The following is a 16,388-nucleotide window of genomic DNA, read 5'->3' as shown; positions in this document are numbered from 1 at the left end:
AATTCATCATGTTAATCAGAATATGATGGTTTTACTTATTCCTGTTGGATCCTGTGCTGTGCACTAATAGTTTTCTGAAATACCTCCTTGTTCTCTTTTTTTTTTTTTAGCAAACCTGGGATTTTTACCAGACTTCGGATTTAATACCTTACTATGCTTTTAGTAACTTATTTAAATTATTTCAACCCACTATATATTTTCAAAACTTCTAACAATTGCAACGGGGACTAAAGCCCAAGTCTTTCCTTCCCCGTTTTGAGTTTTTTAATATTTTCGTTTTTTTAACCAGTTCTGGTCACTACCCCTTATGCTAATATAACAGCTTAGAGATAAGTTTAAAAACAATCGGAGGGCTGGTTTTCGTATAATTGTTACAGCACTTCAAGTCGCTGGTTTAGGTGACACTGTTGTGAATACTGCCATCTATAGTTTGTTTTTTGAAGTGAATTTGGGAAGAACTGCTTTTCCTGGAGATGATTGGTTAGCATAAATTAAATCTGTTGACATAGAGGCAGCCCTGTATCAAGGAGTAACAAAAAAAAAAAGTGCTGTTTTAGAGGAGGAAATACCAAATTATAGGTCGTGGCAAAAGGCTTGGGTTTAATAATGGCACTTAGGATGGGAGTGGCGAGCCTATCAGTTGATTTATTTCTGTTCTAAGTTTTGATCGGTATAAGCTTTCAAGCACATGAAGTTACATACTTTACCAGGAGATTCATCTTTTCATGCTGGCAGCTCTAATATAAATTAAGGCTGAGCATACCTTGTTAGGTTTTCTTGGTTCAAGGCATCCTGAGTTCTTCCATTCAACTTCAACCTATGTATGTCTAAGCAGTTTAAATAAAAGTGATATAAAAATTTACTTCTAGATGACCGAGGCTCAAAAATCAGTTTAAATTTTCTATGAACGTTGTGCCACTCAGCTTTTAATAAACACAATAACATACTGGCATTTTTGCAACCAAAGTAGTGTTAACTTCCTTGTGTGTGAAGAACTTACAGGCTTTCTTGTGGTAAGGACCTAATGAGCCATTCGTTCTCTTCTTGCTACTCCTCTGAACAAGTGAGAACTTCTGCTAGAGAACTCACTGAAAAGAATTTTTCTAGATTTCAGATTAGAAATTTACCCAGTTCCTTTCATTCACTCCCAGAATCTAATTAGGCTTCTGCTACAGCATTACCCGAATGAACGGGGATTCTCTCGGGCAAGGCTCTGGTAGGGGGTATCTGGTGTTCACAGGCTCTGGGTCAAGCTGTCGGATCACAATGCAAACTCCCGTTCTTTGTGTTAGAAATGTTTTATGCTACTAGTTTTGGGGTAACATTTGTCATAAAAGCCAACATATCATATATAGTGATTCAGCAGCTGGAATTCATGCTGCCAGCTAATCCTGGTTTCTTGCTGTCAGAGCTAGGAAGAAAAAATACTGGCTGGTGTGGCTTTTGCTAGCGTTGTCCTGCTCTGCTGGGGCAATGTCTCCCACATAGAGACTCCTGCCAATGGGTCTCAGGTTAAAATTCCCTACAATAATTCACCCTAGGTAAGTGCACTTTATAGTAGTCCCTTTGTCGGAGAACACTATTGTGGGTAGCATGGGCTATGAGTGTTGTTTTGTCTCTAAAAACAAAGGTATTTTCAGTTTCTGTGTGGACATGGTAATTGCTAAATGCTATTTTGGCCGTCTTAAGAGGTATTTCTCCACGTCTATTCTGCCATGCATCTGCCTGCAAAAGAGGCGTGGTATAGCAGCACCAGTCCTGGTAGCGGCAGGTATGGCCCAATATTTGTGCTACGTGTTCTAGCAACATCTTCAGAGCATAAATGAGTGGGTAACAGAGGGAAACTCATTAATCTTCTCCTCCCCTGGGATACGAAACTACATTTGCTAACTTCAGCTTGGACGGAGCAAAGCAGGCTTGCTTCCTACACCGTCTGCTCTCATCCTGCTCTAGATGGAGATGTATGGGTATAATCCAGTCTCCCTGCAATCCTAGCAGCCGTGACCCACCCGTACTGGGGTGACTGTCTTCCAGCCCTCTCCCTCACGGAGGTTTTCATTAGTGTCATCTACTGCCAGGTGACAACTCCGTTAACTTTTGTTAAAACCTGAAGTTTTTAGAACAGTTGCATTCCAGCTTATTCTGATTGATTTATCTATTCTTGCTACATAATCTAGCTCCTAGATTTTAATTTCTATATTCCTGACGTGATCTTCAGAAAAAAATTTCTGTGGTAATGGGGGGGGTGGTTTGCCTTTCCATAAAAAGGGTGTGCTCCCTCGGTTTGGTTTGATTGGCTGAGGGCAGCTGGATATATTGATCTCGCTTATTTACAAAGATGGGGATTTTGGGGGTGGCTTTTTGCCTCTATCTGATTGCAACACTGGACTCCACTGCTTTACAGGCTGTTGTGCGGTAAATGTAAGGCTGCTGCACGCTGCAGCCCTTCTCGGTCAAAGGACAACTTTGGAGAGAAAGCATGCCGAGATACACGGTGCATGTCCGAGGAGAATGGCTGGCAGTGCCGTGCCTAAACTCCACAAACACAATTGGGTGGCTAGGAAAGGAAGCTGTGAGACGGTACATGAAGAACAAACCTGACAACGGGGGATTTGCCTCAGTGGAAGAAGTAAAATTTTACATTCGAAGGTGCAAGGGACTTGGCTTGCTGGATCTTGATGATACAGTGGAGGATGCTCTAGAGGACAATGAATTCGTTGAAGTTGGTAAGCAAAACCTTAAGCAACGCATCACAGAGTGACCACGTTGGCATCTGAGTCAGCAAACTGTCCTTTAGTTTATCTAAAATTGCGCCTGAGAGAGCCTCTACAATTTTTATGGAAAAATATCAAAATGTACCATGTTTTTAAGTATAGAACTATAGGTATAGAAGCTACAGGATTCTATATACATCATTTGTATATGATATCTTATATGCTATGTGATTGTATGGGATATGGAGCATATGTCCGAAGGTTGGGCAGCTCTTTTGCCTTTAGAGTACCTTAAATAAACTACATAGTCCCTTGTTATTTTCCTAGAAGCATACAAATATATTTGGGGCTGATAACTGCAAATTGGAATTCTTACTGGTGTGTATTGCAATGAATAACAAGTTCATTTACAAGAAGAATACCAGTTAATCCTGTTCATGTTTATTTGCATGTTTCTTCTAGTTATAGAAGGAGATATAATGTCTCCAGATTTCATACCATCTCAGCCAGAAGGAGTTCATTTGTATCCTTTTTTGAGCATTATGTGAACTTTTTTTATAATTCTAGATTTATAATTCCCTAGACTTCCCTGGATTTTTAGTGTTCCTTCATTCTTAAAACACATTGCCAGCTGTAATCGAATGGTCACTGCCTGTGAAATCCTGTCTGCCCTTCATTTTCCTTTACAGAACTTTCAGATACAGCAAATACCGAGAACCAGAACAGGTATGAATCGCCAATGATTTTGCAACTTGGTAACAAATCCTGCTATTCCCCAGCGGGTGCTGAGAGTTCAGCCACTGCAGCATTCACGAGAGCAAGAGCTGTTAGATTGGCTGGGTCTAGGAATCTAAATTATAATGCGTTTATTATGTTTTTGTTAATGAGTTCCTATCTTGCAAATGAGTGTGAGTGAGCTTCCTGTCATTGCTGAGTTTGAACTCTATTTTTTTCTTTTATTCTGATTATTAAGCAACTTTATATGTATCCGAAACTAAAAGGTGCTTCTTTGGTGTAGTATATTTCTTTAGATGGCAACAGCTTAACAACAGAGGACTTGGTCAATTTAGGAAAGGGGCTCTACAAGATAAAGGTAAAGATCCTGAACAAATGCAGCTAAAAATTACTTGTTTATCTTTCTACAATTAAACTTAAATAATGATAGATAAACTTATATTTAAACTGTTTTAGCTCACACCTGAAGCTGAAGCTAGAGTCAAACAATCACGAGAAGTGATTGAAAGGATTGTAAAGGAACAGACAGGTAAATATTTTTGCCTCTAATTATTAAGTGTTTAGAAAACTTCATCAGGTTCCCTCCTTAACCAGCAGTGTACGTTTCTTGCAGTTGTTTATGGAATCACCACGGGGTTTGGGAAGTTTGCGAGGACTGTCATCCCAAACAATAAGCTGAGGTAAGTGGTGTGTGCAGCTTTCTCCGTCCTTTCTTTTCAGGAAAGGGAGATGAGGGAGCAGTTTCACCCTGTACGTGTATACTCTGTGGTTAGGTGAGAGGGCTGCTTCAGTATTTCCCTTTGCTTTGTGCAAAATAAAACCTGACAAGACTTTACTTGGGTTTTTACATTTTTTTTTTTCCACAGGGAGCTTCAAGTGAACTTGGTTCGTTCGCATTCTGCAGGTAATAAAAAATCGCTTGGTGTTTTTCCCTTTTCTGCCACTGCTAGTAGTGGGTTAGTAACCAAGAGAGTTACTGTTTCAGGTGTGGGGAAACCTTTGAGCCCAGAGAGATCTCGCATGCTGTTGGCACTGAGGATCAATGTCCTAGCAAAAGGATACAGTGGAATATCCCTAGAAACGCTCCAGCAAGTTATTGAAGCATTTAATGGTAAAAAGATATTTCAAGAAAATCCCCCTTTCCCCCTTTTTTTTCTTCTTTTAACTCTTTCATTAAAGGGTGTAGCTCAATGGATCAAGCTATGGATGTTGGTCTTTTGACTTGGTAGTTGTTAGAGACCAGAACCAAAGCTTGGCTGTGACCAGTCCTGTAGAAGGTCATGGCTAGAGACCGTTCCTCTGTTGAAGAACATGGGATGTGAGCCGAAGTGACACAAAAGGCTGAGAGAAAGGGATGCAACAGGCAGAAGTTTGGGAAATGAACCTCTAAGAGGTCAAGTAATTCAAGACTAAGCTTGACTGAGAGCATGACTCTGACTCTGGGCGAGCTCTGCTACAAAGGCTCAAGTCTCTAACTTTTGTCCTGTCGCATGTGCCACCATTTTTTGGAACGCCAGGATTTTTGGGTGGGGCTGTTACCACGTAGAAAACTGTACGTGTTGGTGTTTGTCAAACAGACCCCTTTGAGCAGCACCTAGTTTTGTGTTTGTTTTTTTCTCTGTGCAGTGTTGCTCTCTGTTGCTCCCTCCTCCTCCTCCTCCCACAGTGGTTGAAGGAGCTGCAATTCAGTGTTTAACTCTGCAAAAGAAAAGAAACAGACTGTTCCCTTCCCTGCTTTTTCCACATTTCCGTGGGCTCCGTTTCTTCATTTCTACATGTTCAGTGTTCGGAGGGCTGGGGTAGGGGGAAGAGGGCTCAAAGATGGCTTGTAGGAGTTACCCGATGTTTAGTGGAGTGAGGAATGAAGAGGTGGCTTTGTCCGCACCAGGTGGTCACCCTGTGATGAAGAATTGAGAAATGATGTTTTACCTGCCTGGCTGCAGATGCAATCACTCTGGGCTGTGGTCTCCCCACTCCAAAACCAAATGCAGAACCAAATGCAGAAGAGAGTTGATTTCTTTACAAACTGCAGCTAGCCTTCGAGCAGGGGCAAATCCCAGTCTGCGATGAGAGTAGTCCTGTTGGTGCCATTGACCATGATTGCAAGATGTTACCACACCGTGACCACACTGATGTGCTGGCTTCTCTGTTTTCCAAGGAGTGTATCGAGGGGAAGCTCTAACAGGAGTTGTTTTTGTTTTCTTTCTAGCATCTTGCCTTCCTTATATCCCTGAGAAAGGGACAGTTGGAGCCAGTGGAGACTTGGCCCCCCTCTCTCATCTTGCTCTGGGATTAATTGGAGAGGGAAAGATGTGGTCCCCAAAGAGTGGCTGGGCCGATGCTAAATATGTAAGACTCGTGCAGCTGATTGCTTTTTTCCTGCTTGCTGGCTCATTTGCCAAATTGCTTGTTACTTTGAGAGAGAGAGAGCTTTTGCTCAGATTAGGAACAGGTAAAAACCTTTGGATTTTTTGTACCAGTTTGAACTGGGACTAGGTTGCCTCTACCTTGAGGAAGGTGGGTCCATGAGAATGGAATAGCTGACTCACCTGTCACTGGAGCAGATAGAATATATAGCATGTTATTAAGTCCTTAAAGAAATACCATGCCATAGTATAGCAATACAAGACACTGCAGTGACATCAGTTAGGACCTGGAGAGAGGGACAGGATGTGATATCAGCTTTGAAAGAACTGTTTCTACATCTTCAGCTCCATAAACATCAACACTGTTCCAACAAACCCAAGATTACCTCTCAAATTCAAAACTTCAGACGCTGAGAGTGACTGGAGATTTACTGGAGGCAGAAACTTATCAGTAAAATTTCTACTGATTTTATAATGGCTTTAAGTGAATACACAGGTTTAGACATTTCATTTTTGATAGATTAACTAGGGTTACTGGGAACCTTTATAGCATCTTCCTTTACAAGATGGAAGCTTTACAATGGAATTAATTTTTAATTAACACATCAGCAGATTGATCTAGTGTTGAATATCTCCAAGTCTGGCGCCTCTGGAGTCTTTCATGCTAGTTTGTTCTGCTACACCTATCACTTCTGTCCATGAATATTTGAACACCAAATTTATTCATGGATTGATAGCTGTGCCATCACTGTAGGCTGGAGAAATACTGAGAACTACACAGGGAGAGGAGTAGGGAAGAAGCAGGCCAGGGTTTGGTGGACCTTCGGGACCAGAAGTTACCGTTGTACACTCTGAGATGTGTTACCTCTTCAGTTGGAAATGTTGAGAGGACTCTAATCAGAATCAAAGTTACACCTTTCCCCCATTTCCCACCAGAGCGATTGCCCTGTGGAATAGATGTGTATAGAATAAACTGATTAGGACTCTTCCTGTCATTGGAGATTTTCTGTAGAAAGGGTTAGGGAATCATTTTATGAAGAAGGAATAGTTTATGCAAGCCAAACCTGCTATGAGGCAGAGCATAGGCCGAACTACATTCCCAAGATGTTTCCAGCCTTCTCTCCTATTACTCTCTCCCATCAGCTAATATATGGTAGATGTTAATGGGCTGTGAGAGTATGTCACTTCAGCGTTCCTGTTACCTTCTTTTACTGGCACTGGGAAATGAGGTGCTAGCTTGGAAGCCCCAAAATGCTGTCTTTTATTTAGCCCAGCAGAAAAAAATATTTTAAATGTTTGTGATATAAAGCTTTTTTTTTTTTCTCCCTTCACTTAAGGAATTTGTTAATATTTTTATTTGTGGAAACATTCATTATTTAAAAGTTTTGGTGGCTGAATTACTAAAAAACTTTTTTCATTAATTACCTTGTCATTAAACTCCTTCACAGGTCCTGGAAGCCCATGGTCTGAGACCAATTACCTTGAAACCAAAAGAGGTAATAAAGTATAATGATGCCAGCTGATGAAAAACAATCATAGTCAATCACTAGTTGCTTTATACTTAATAATTTCAGCCTGAAATGAATTAACAGTCATTTTAAACCAAGCTTCAGAATGATATTAATGAAGTATTATCAGGAGTGGGATCCACCTCTCCTAGTGTCACCCTGCTTGACTTGAGATGTCAGACCCAAGCTTGATGTGTAGATTGGCCCTGTGGTCGGTGGAAAGAGATGGGCATCTTCAGAAAACACACTACATCATCCTGAAGCAGCTGTCTAAGAAGCCCTCTCAAGGTACCTATCTGCCCTTTGACCATAACAGGAGCTCAGATGACTGACTTGAGCCAGCTATCCGACTCCGAGATCATTAAAACTAGGTGAGATGAATCTCACTCCAAGTATTAAATTTTATGTGGGAACACAAGAGATTGGAGGGCTGTGGAGCTCTCTGGTAAGGGGCCTCAGTAGCTGCAAAACAGCACCAGGAGCAAGAAGCCAAATCCAGTGTCTCCTAAAGGCAAATGGAAGGCTCCCATGGGTCTCATGTTTATTTAGAACAAACTTGAAGCTAGTTCTAACTGAACTCAACAAATCTTTTAAAGCAGTTATAACTTCTAATGCTGTTTTAATTCTCCACTTCTTTATTATGATTGGTTTTCACACCCCCTCATGCTCATAACTTCTTTGGTTAACTAATAACTTAATAAATGAATAAAAATAGCATTCCATTTCCCAAGAACTGGAAAAGAATACAGATTTCCTGTACTTTTCTTGCTTAAGCTTGAAATAACATGAAATAAACCTCTTGCTTGGAACTACTGGAGCTGACTTAGTAGGGTCATGACCATTGACAATTTATGTAGCAAAGATGCCCAGTCCAGCTGTGCATTTTGTGATTTCAAGATGATCCAGGAAGCTGAGCAAAGGTCTTTTAACTCACTCATATGAGAAGGAGAATTATCACAGAGATGGGGAATTACCACAGTCTGTGGAATAGCTGCAATGAATTTGCTTAACATCTGCTCTCTTTGAAGGGTCTGGCTCTCATCAATGGGACACAAATGATCACCTCGCTGGGATGCGAAGCAGTTGAAAGAGCTGGTGCTATTGCTAGACAAGCTGACATAATAGCTGCCCTTACACTTGAAGTCTTGAAGGGTACCACAAGGGCCTTTGACACTGGTGGGTACTGGGCCTTTCCTGTCTGTTTGCTTAACAGCCGTTGACAAGAGAAACAAAACCTAACAGTCTAACTTGTTTTACTAGATATCCACGCAGTTCGCCCACATCGAGGGCAGGCTGAAGTAGCATTTCGATTCAGGTCCCTTCTAGATTCTGACCATCATCCATCAGAAATAGCAGGTGAACAATCTTAACCTTCACCCTTTCAGGTTACACAGGTCTAGCTGGATCTTTCGGCAGTAGCCCATATGCTTTTGTGTGATGAATATTTGGGTTTTTCCTCCCTTCTCCCTTGTAGAGAGCCATAGATTCTGTGACCGAGTTCAGGATGCATACACGATGCGCTGTTGCCCTCAGGTAAAAACTGACTTTTATTTCCTTTCATAGCACTAGATAAATGATGGTGAAGTTCCCCCACCAGAAATATTGTCAACTGTGAATTGTCTGACTCCATTAGAGGAAGTGGTTTTATTTTGCTTCTCCCTCACTTCAAAGTTAGTATGAATTAATCCTATGCACGCACCCATCAGGCAGCGTCTAGCAAAGCTGTGTTTAGATCTGAAAGCGGCCGAGTGTCAGAAGCAGGGGAAGGTGCTGGTTTCTACTCTTGCAGGCTTTTTAGGGCATTTATTCTGCATTGATGCTAAGACCATGAACTGGGGAAAGGTGTTTCGGGAAGCAGCCAGAGTGATAGGTTGTTCCTCAACCTATAGTATCTCTAACATACTGGAAGAACTCAACCCTGTCAGTTTTAACATGAGCAAAGCTATTAAATCAGTGGAATTAATGAAAGTTAATTAATGAGAGTTTTTGTTTTCTATAGGGGCTTTGTAAGGTTACGTCTTTCCTAATAACACTTTCGCCTCTGAAAAAGTATCTTATCTTCCATTTAGGGTAAACCAATCCAAACAAGTAAAGAATAACGTATTTGGATTACCCTTTTAGCAATACTGTCAAAATAATAGTAAATAGAGTCTTTCAGGGGTCTAGGATGGGTAGTGTCCCATAGTGATGCTCCTGATTTTAAGAGCAAATACAAGACCATCTTCATGTGTGGATGTAGAGACTGGGATGATGGGAAAGAGGGTGCCTGCAGCTTGGTTAGCAACCTGAAGATGAACTAAGTGTAGATACTAAGCTCAGGTGCTAATGTCTTTTGTTCTAGGTCCACGGAGTTGTAAATGATACAATTGCTTTTGTGAAGGACATCATGACAACTGAAATCAATAGTGCCACGGACAACCCTGTATCTTTTTGATGACTTTATTTCTATGTAAAATGTTGCTTGGCCTTTTTTATCCTTTTCTTCTATACAGTTATTTGCGTAGGAGGCAAAAAAGTCATAACTGGCTTCAGTCAATAACTACCATTGGTTGCAACAGCAACCTCTCTTCCTTTCTCCGTGTCGGCGCTGGTGCATGCAAGTGTGTGTTGGGGCAAGGAAACCACGTGTGTATGCAGTTTAGTGCATGTTAAATGTTTCCTAGATGAGAATCTCTATACTTATATTGAATATGTGGATAGATGGGACCTGGCAACCAAATGGACATAGACGGATGGTGACTTGTATGACACATCTGTTGGTGCAGCATGAGTGAAACCTGCACTATAGAGCAAGATTTGCACTCAGTCAGGGAAGGCAGCCAAAATACGTGTGGCCGGTAAACCTCCTCATGGCTCAGCCTGGTAAACTCTGGGCACAGTTCCTGCACTGGTGCTGAGCAAGCCTGGATTCCCCTCAGCAGTGTAATGATGCTATACATGACATCGCATCCATAGCTGATAAAGAGTTACAGCTTGTAACCTGTCTAAAATTGTTTCTGCCGTGGAGAGAATCTACCAAGGAACCGAGAAACTATGCTAGGATCCGAACACATGTGTTTCTTTGCACCCCTCCCTGCCCCTGATCAAAGACCTCATTTTATATAGCCTATTTGAAAAAATGAGAGAACTGAGATTGGGTCTTCATTTTCTGAAAAGTGAACATGCGGATGTAATATAATGTGCTTCCAAATAAAAGCCTATTAGCGCAAACATTCCTTCAGTTAAGATATTCTGATTACTAACAGATATCTGACACGTATTTCACTCATGTTTGCTCCCTAACTTCTCCTTAAAGATGGTGTTTGCTGAAAGAGCAGAGACCATTTCTGGAGGAAATTTTCATGGTGAATATCCTGCAAAGGTAATTAAGCATTTGGAGAAAGAAAAAAACCCTTGTAGTTTCTGTTTTGTTTCTTTCTGTCATCTGGTTTAATGAGATCTTCTTTTTTAGGCTCTAGACTATTTGGCAATTGGGGTGCACGAACTCGCTGCAATAAGTGAAAGAAGAATTGAGAGGCTCTGCAACCCCTCGCTCAGCGAACTGCCTGCATTTTTAGTCACGGAAGGAGGTCTGAACTCTGGCTTCATGATTGCACACTGTACAGCAGCTGCCCTGGGTGAGTGCTTGAGCAATATCATCAAAAGAGCAAGCTAGAAAGACCAATTTATATCAAGGCAGTTGTAATTTGGTAGTAGATACAAAGGGATCTCACTCTTGTTTTCCATCTCTTCTCCATGTGCTTTGTGCTGTCTGGGTGCAAAGTTTGAGTGTTGAGCACAGCTGCAGTTATTTCAGCTTGGCATTCTTTATTCTGCACTGATCCATGGGCATGTTTAGCATTCTGAGCATGCAAACCCTCAGGTGGACTTTGGTGGGAATGCTTGCCTGTTTGCATCTTTATGGGATTGGCAGGGAGCGCTCTGATTTAGAGTCACCAACACAAGAGCTCTGGTTGAAATCAGTGACAGCTCTGTACCTGGGAGCCTGTAAATCAGCTCAGACAGGGCTGTAATTAACAGCAAACACTGCAGGCAACAAACATACATCTGTCTGAGCCACTCTGCTGAACCTAGAACCTCTGCTTGAATAGTTATGATCTGTAAGCAAGGGATACCTCTATTCCTTACTTCTCACTAGCACAGGGACACCACTTGTCTCAAAGCTGAGCCTGATACCCTTAGTACTCGGTGTCTCCATTTGATGGCTAGGTCTGTACATCAATATCAGACTCCACAGTCCTCAGGAAACTGGTGTTCCTGGGGCTGGTTATTGGAGGAGCACACTGAAAATAAGCATTATACATTTTTCCTCTAGTACTCATGACTAAGGCAACAAGAAGCCTGCTGGCCCCTGGGATATTACAGTTCATAGGTTCAGGAAAGCATGAGCCAATATAAAGATAAACATGCTATGAGTAGACAGTAAATTACAAGAGATGCAAACAGACACAGGAACAGAAGATGTCGGGTAAATGCGTAGATAAACATCCTGCAGAAAAAAAAAGTCAATGAACTAAATTGTTGTAATAAAGGAACCTTGCCTAGAGGCCATTTTGGAAATTGGGGCTGGAAAAGGAGCTGAAGTGTTTGTCCTCATGTTCGAAGGCTGGAAACTTTTCATTTTGGCTGGGCAGAGTTTAGGATGCCTCCAGGCCTTAGCTGTTGCTTGGCTTCAGGTTTCGCAGCTCAGTTCCGCAATCTGGAGCGAGAGATTCTGGGGTGTTCATGGTCTCTGCTGCAGGGAATGAAAATGACAGCCCTGCCTCCTAACTCATTGCTGCACTGACAGCAGGAATCCATGGGTTAAAACCATCTTCCCCTGGTCACAGTAGCCAGGAATTTATCTAAAAGAGAAGTTTGAGCTCTCTTTTTTGTTGTTGTTTTTAAGCAAGATATTACTAATGTTTTTAAAGTTGCTCTGCCAGTTTTGAAGGTGTTTGTGTACCAGCTAATGTTGTTCACTCCTAGGGTTAATAGATAAAGCTGCAAAAAATTTGCAGATGTTTTGCAATGCCCCTGGATGTGTCTCTGCCTTCCTCTCTGGTAGCACTGTGCCTGCCAGACCCAACTGTTTGCAGTAGCCACACGCAGCCTCTCTGGGACCTGCTGTTGCTTGCCTGAATGTGCCAGCTGGGCTCTGGCCCTGGACTGTGTCACTCCAGCCTATTTGCAATTGGTGTCACCACCTCTCTGTTGCTCTTGTTGCTTTTCTGAAGCCCCTAATTTGGTGAGGACGTTATGCAGCGTCCTGCGGGGCTTTAGAAAGAGAAGGTCTGTGTGCAGCCAGAGCACTGTGAATGCAGGCTTGGTTTCTTCTCTTCTAAAGAGCAATTCGCAACCTCAAATTGTCATCAGATGGTGCCTACAACCCTTCTGGCAGCCAAATTCCCCTCGCTTTTGGGTGCAGCTTGAGAGACTTACTCCAGGCCTCGCACCCAGCTTTCAAAGCCAGAGTGCTCCCACCTTCAGGGGTGTGTGTGCCCAGAGCAGGGACATGGGCAGCCTTGTAGCGAGGCAAGGAGGGTGGGAGAGGGATTGTGCCATGCTCCCGCAGCATCATGGAGCAAGTTCTGCAAGTGCCTCAGCTCCAATGAGAAGAAACAAGATGCTGATCTCTAGCTCTCTTCTTGAAACCAGGGTAGGGGCGGTATCTGTGACTGAAAACAGAGAGAACCAATGCTTTTTACAAAGAGTTGTCTTGAAGTAACAGGCAAGATCAGGCTTGTATTTCAGTTATGTTCTCTTTTTCTTCAGTTTCCATTGGGCCTTTGAGCCAGAGCAATTCAACCCCAGAGACGAGGGAGGAGTGAGCAGTCTTTCTATATTTGGTTAATATTTGCATCTAAAGACTGATATTTGTTACTGTTTTCAGAGGCAATGGTAGTTTTCAAGGTGTTTATTACAAATTCCTCAGTCCAGGTAAAACATTGAAGCGTTCTCAAAAGAGGAGCAATAGTTGGACCTGAGGTGGTGGACGGGCTCTTTGCTCCAGGTTAGCCATTACTTCTGCTGTCTCGTGCCCATTCTGTCCTATATTCATTGCGCTGGATTTTTGCAGTTTCTGAGAACAAAGCCTTGTGCCACCCCTCTTCTGTGGATTCTCTCTCAACCAGTGCTGCTACGGAGGATCACGTGTCCATGGGAGGATGGGCTGCAAGAAAAGCTTTGAGAGTTATTGAACATGTGGAACAAGGTAAAATTAAAATGCTGATTTCCAGCAGACCTTATGTATGCAACTAGGTGAAGACATTAGTGCCATTCTTTTTAGATCTATTTTAAGAAAAAAGGAGCTAATGCATCTGAAAGAACTATCTAAAAAATAATATATTAAATGCATACTTTTACAAGCATTTGGATCTTTCTAACAGAAATGAGGTAAATCTAGCACTAAGTGTTTCTTGTGAAAAGCTACTCAGGACAGTCAGCAAAACTTTCCTCTCTTGCTTACGAGGACAGATTGCTCTCTTGCTTTTTATTTATTTATTTATTTGGCAGATGGTGTGCTTAGATACAGATGTCAGCTGTTAGCGGGAGAGCAGAGCAATACACAGCACACAAATACTGAACTCCCTTGCCCACTTAAGTCTATACATATGAGTGCTCTGAAGACTTATTTCTCTGCACATAAAAAAATGTATTTCTATAGAACTAAGTTTGAGAAACCATGTGTTTCAACAGCGTGCTGAGAAACAGCGTGTCCTAGACCCAGTTGTTTCACTCAGTTCCTTGGGTGAATTGGCTCGTGAAAATGAGGAACTAATGCCAATAATGATCAGGTGTGAGGTGGGCAGATACAGTGCAGACTTCCCCAGACAGAATATTCTCCTCCAGAGCTCTCTAATTTTACTGGTGCTTTCACATGGGCTCTTGCATCCTTCATAGGCAGAACTGTCTTTTATAGTTCAGGCCCCTTTCTTCTCAGTCCTAAAGAGGTTTTCTGATTTATGAGGGCCATTAATTTGAGTATTCCAGATACCCTGGAAGGGATTCCTATGGATTTAAGACTGTGGTGACCAGGAGTTCCTGGCACACTGGAAGGTCTGTATGGCAGAGCACCCAAAATCTGCTTGCTAAAATGCTGGATACTAGCCCCAGTACCATCCATAAAACGATCAACCCTGCTGCTGGGCTGCCTCTCTGGGGTGTGCGAATCCACTGGTCTTTTCACATTGCCTGAAACAATATCGTATAAGCCAGAACAAAGGCCGGGTATGGCTTTATATGGGAAACCTCGCCTGGAGCTGTACCTGCTGAAAATCCCTTTTGCTGTTCTGATTTCCTAGTTCTGGCTATTGAGCTGCTTGCAGCCTGCCAAGGCATTGAATTCCTACGCCCTCTGAGAACGACAACGCCATTGGAGAAGGTCTACGACCTTGTGCGCTCCGTTGTGAGGTAACATCAGATAAATGCCTCCCCCAGAGGTTACCCGTCTGGAGGCTGGCGGTGGTGGTTAATGTTTGGCCAATGTTCGCAACGTGTTTCACTACAGGCCTTGGATGAAGGATCGCTTCATGGCCCCAGACATTGAAGCAGCTCACAGGCTGCTCGTGGAGCAGAAGGTGAGCGTTGACTTTTCGGCACGGGCAGTAGGACCGTCCTGAGGAGCACGCTGCAGCTCTGCTTTGGAAATAGCCCTCCACGCGTTCACCGGATGGCCTCGCTGAAAGCACTCCTCTGCCTGGGGCGAACTCACCAGATTTTCTGAGATTTGGTTTTCCTTAGTTTTAGCGGGATGGATTTAGAAATCAGTTCTTAAACTTGCCCTGTGCACTAAGTAGCTTACGTTATTAAATCTGGCAGGGTCCAGACACAGGTCCAGCTTTGAATCATTTGAGGGCAGGGTCCTATAACCCCATAGATGTCCAGAGAAATCGGCAGCCTCTCCAGATGGTGATCCTCATTCCTGGGTTGGTGAGCGTTCCCCGGCCTTGAGGCCCTTGGGCATGGTCTGGAAGCAATAAGGGGATGTGGATGAGGGAATAGCAGTGGTGAAATGTGCTAACCTGGGCCAAGCGTTTGTACAGCTATGAGATCTATCTATTTTATTTGTTTGTAAAACGTAAGTAACAGAAGAACTGAGAAGAGTGAGCAAATGGGAGAAGAAAAAATCCCCCCCCTCCTTTTTTTTTTTGCCTTGCAGCTCTGACAGGAGGAAAGACAAAGGAGACTGTAGAACATTTTCCTTTTCTGCCTTAAACCCCAACCACCATCCCTTCCCTTCTTCTTTGACCGTGCCAGAAGCCGTTTTGCTTCCCCCTCCCCTTCATGACCAAGTGGTTTTGTAGCAAGTGGCAGCGATCCTCTCCCAACTATTGCACACAGAGTATTAACCTGGTAACAAGACAAGATGCAATGTTTTCTCCTTGAATCCTTTCACCTTGTCCCCCTGGAGCTGTATCTTTTCCCGTCCCCTGTCAACTCCATCCACATGCTCTTCCCTAAACCTTACTCTGGCTGCCTCTCTGGCTCCGCTGATTGCATACAGCATATCTACGTAGGTCTGTGATTCTCACCTCCATCCCAGTAACTCTTCTACAGGGTTTCCTGAACTGGTGCATTGGTGCCTTAACTGACCTTTTGTTTTGCCTCTGACCCTGCTGTTTCACTTTCTTGTTTCACAGGTGTGGGAAGTTGCTAAACCTTACATTGAAAAGTACAGGAGGGAACACATCCCTGAATCGAGACCCATTTCACCAACAGCTTTCTCCCTGGGATCGCTGGAAATGAATACGGGTGTTAGTCATGACCACAGGCATCAGGATGAACTTTAAGAGTTGCAGTCCTCTGGCAGAGAGCAGATCCTTTCCAGGACCTTGCCTGGGGGTGGCCGTTCTACTTGAACTCAATGTGCTTTCTCCAGGTGACCCAAAGGACCTGACTGTCTAGCTCAGGAGCACATACAGATAGTAGAGAAATATTTCCTCATGTGTGAAAGACAGCTATGTCATGATGGTGTGGTTTTGACTCAATTACCTGAGCTTCTGAATGCAAAACATTCAGACTCCTGCTGAAACCACTGGATGTTTTATACAGGGCCTCCTGGATTTGTTTTGTCAGCTCTTCAC

The 16,388-nt window shown here is 42.9% G+C and overlaps 1 protein-coding gene across 1 annotated transcript; it reads left to right on the top strand.

Moving 5' to 3' along the window:
- The first annotated feature begins 2,463 nt into the window (after nucleotides 1-2,463).
- Nucleotides 2,464-16,094, top strand: HAL (histidine ammonia-lyase). The gene is made up of 20 exons (XM_010561900.1): nucleotides 2,464-2,726; nucleotides 3,177-3,237; nucleotides 3,413-3,440; nucleotides 3,733-3,807; nucleotides 3,906-3,978; nucleotides 4,063-4,129; nucleotides 4,316-4,353; nucleotides 4,435-4,560; nucleotides 5,659-5,798; nucleotides 7,264-7,311; nucleotides 8,352-8,499; nucleotides 8,584-8,679; nucleotides 8,798-8,856; nucleotides 9,665-9,745; nucleotides 10,619-10,684; nucleotides 10,775-10,940; nucleotides 13,382-13,516; nucleotides 14,607-14,715; nucleotides 14,813-14,882; nucleotides 15,945-16,094. Exons 1-20 carry the CDS (start codon nucleotides 2,480-2,482, stop codon nucleotides 16,092-16,094), a joined length of 1,983 nt encoding a protein of 660 aa, XP_010560202.1. The 5' UTR covers nucleotides 2,464-2,479.
- The last annotated feature ends 294 nt before the right edge of the window (nucleotides 16,095-16,388 follow it).

Source organism: Haliaeetus leucocephalus, unplaced genomic scaffold (genome assembly GCF_000737465.1).
Source record: "Haliaeetus leucocephalus isolate CR32 unplaced genomic scaffold, Haliaeetus_leucocephalus-4.0 Scaffold151, whole genome shotgun sequence".
NCBI lineage: Eukaryota > Metazoa > Chordata > Aves > Accipitriformes > Accipitridae > Haliaeetus > Haliaeetus leucocephalus.
The sequence above is the reverse complement of the archived record's forward strand: the minus strand, read 5'-3'. Positions and strand labels throughout refer to the sequence as shown.

Bases quoted from the DNA above. Each gene is read 5' to 3' on its own strand.
- HAL (XM_010561900.1), top strand. From the start codon at position 2,480: ATGCCGAGATACACGGTGCATGTCCGAGGAGAATGGCTGGCAGTGCCG. The intron at 2,727-3,176 runs GTAAGCAAAACC...TGTTTCTTCTAG, and splicing joins CAATGAATTCGTTGAAGTTG to TTATAGAAGGAGATATAATG. The intron at 14,883-15,944 runs GTGAGCGTTGAC...CTTGTTTCACAG, and splicing joins GGCTGCTCGTGGAGCAGAAG to GTGTGGGAAGTTGCTAAACC.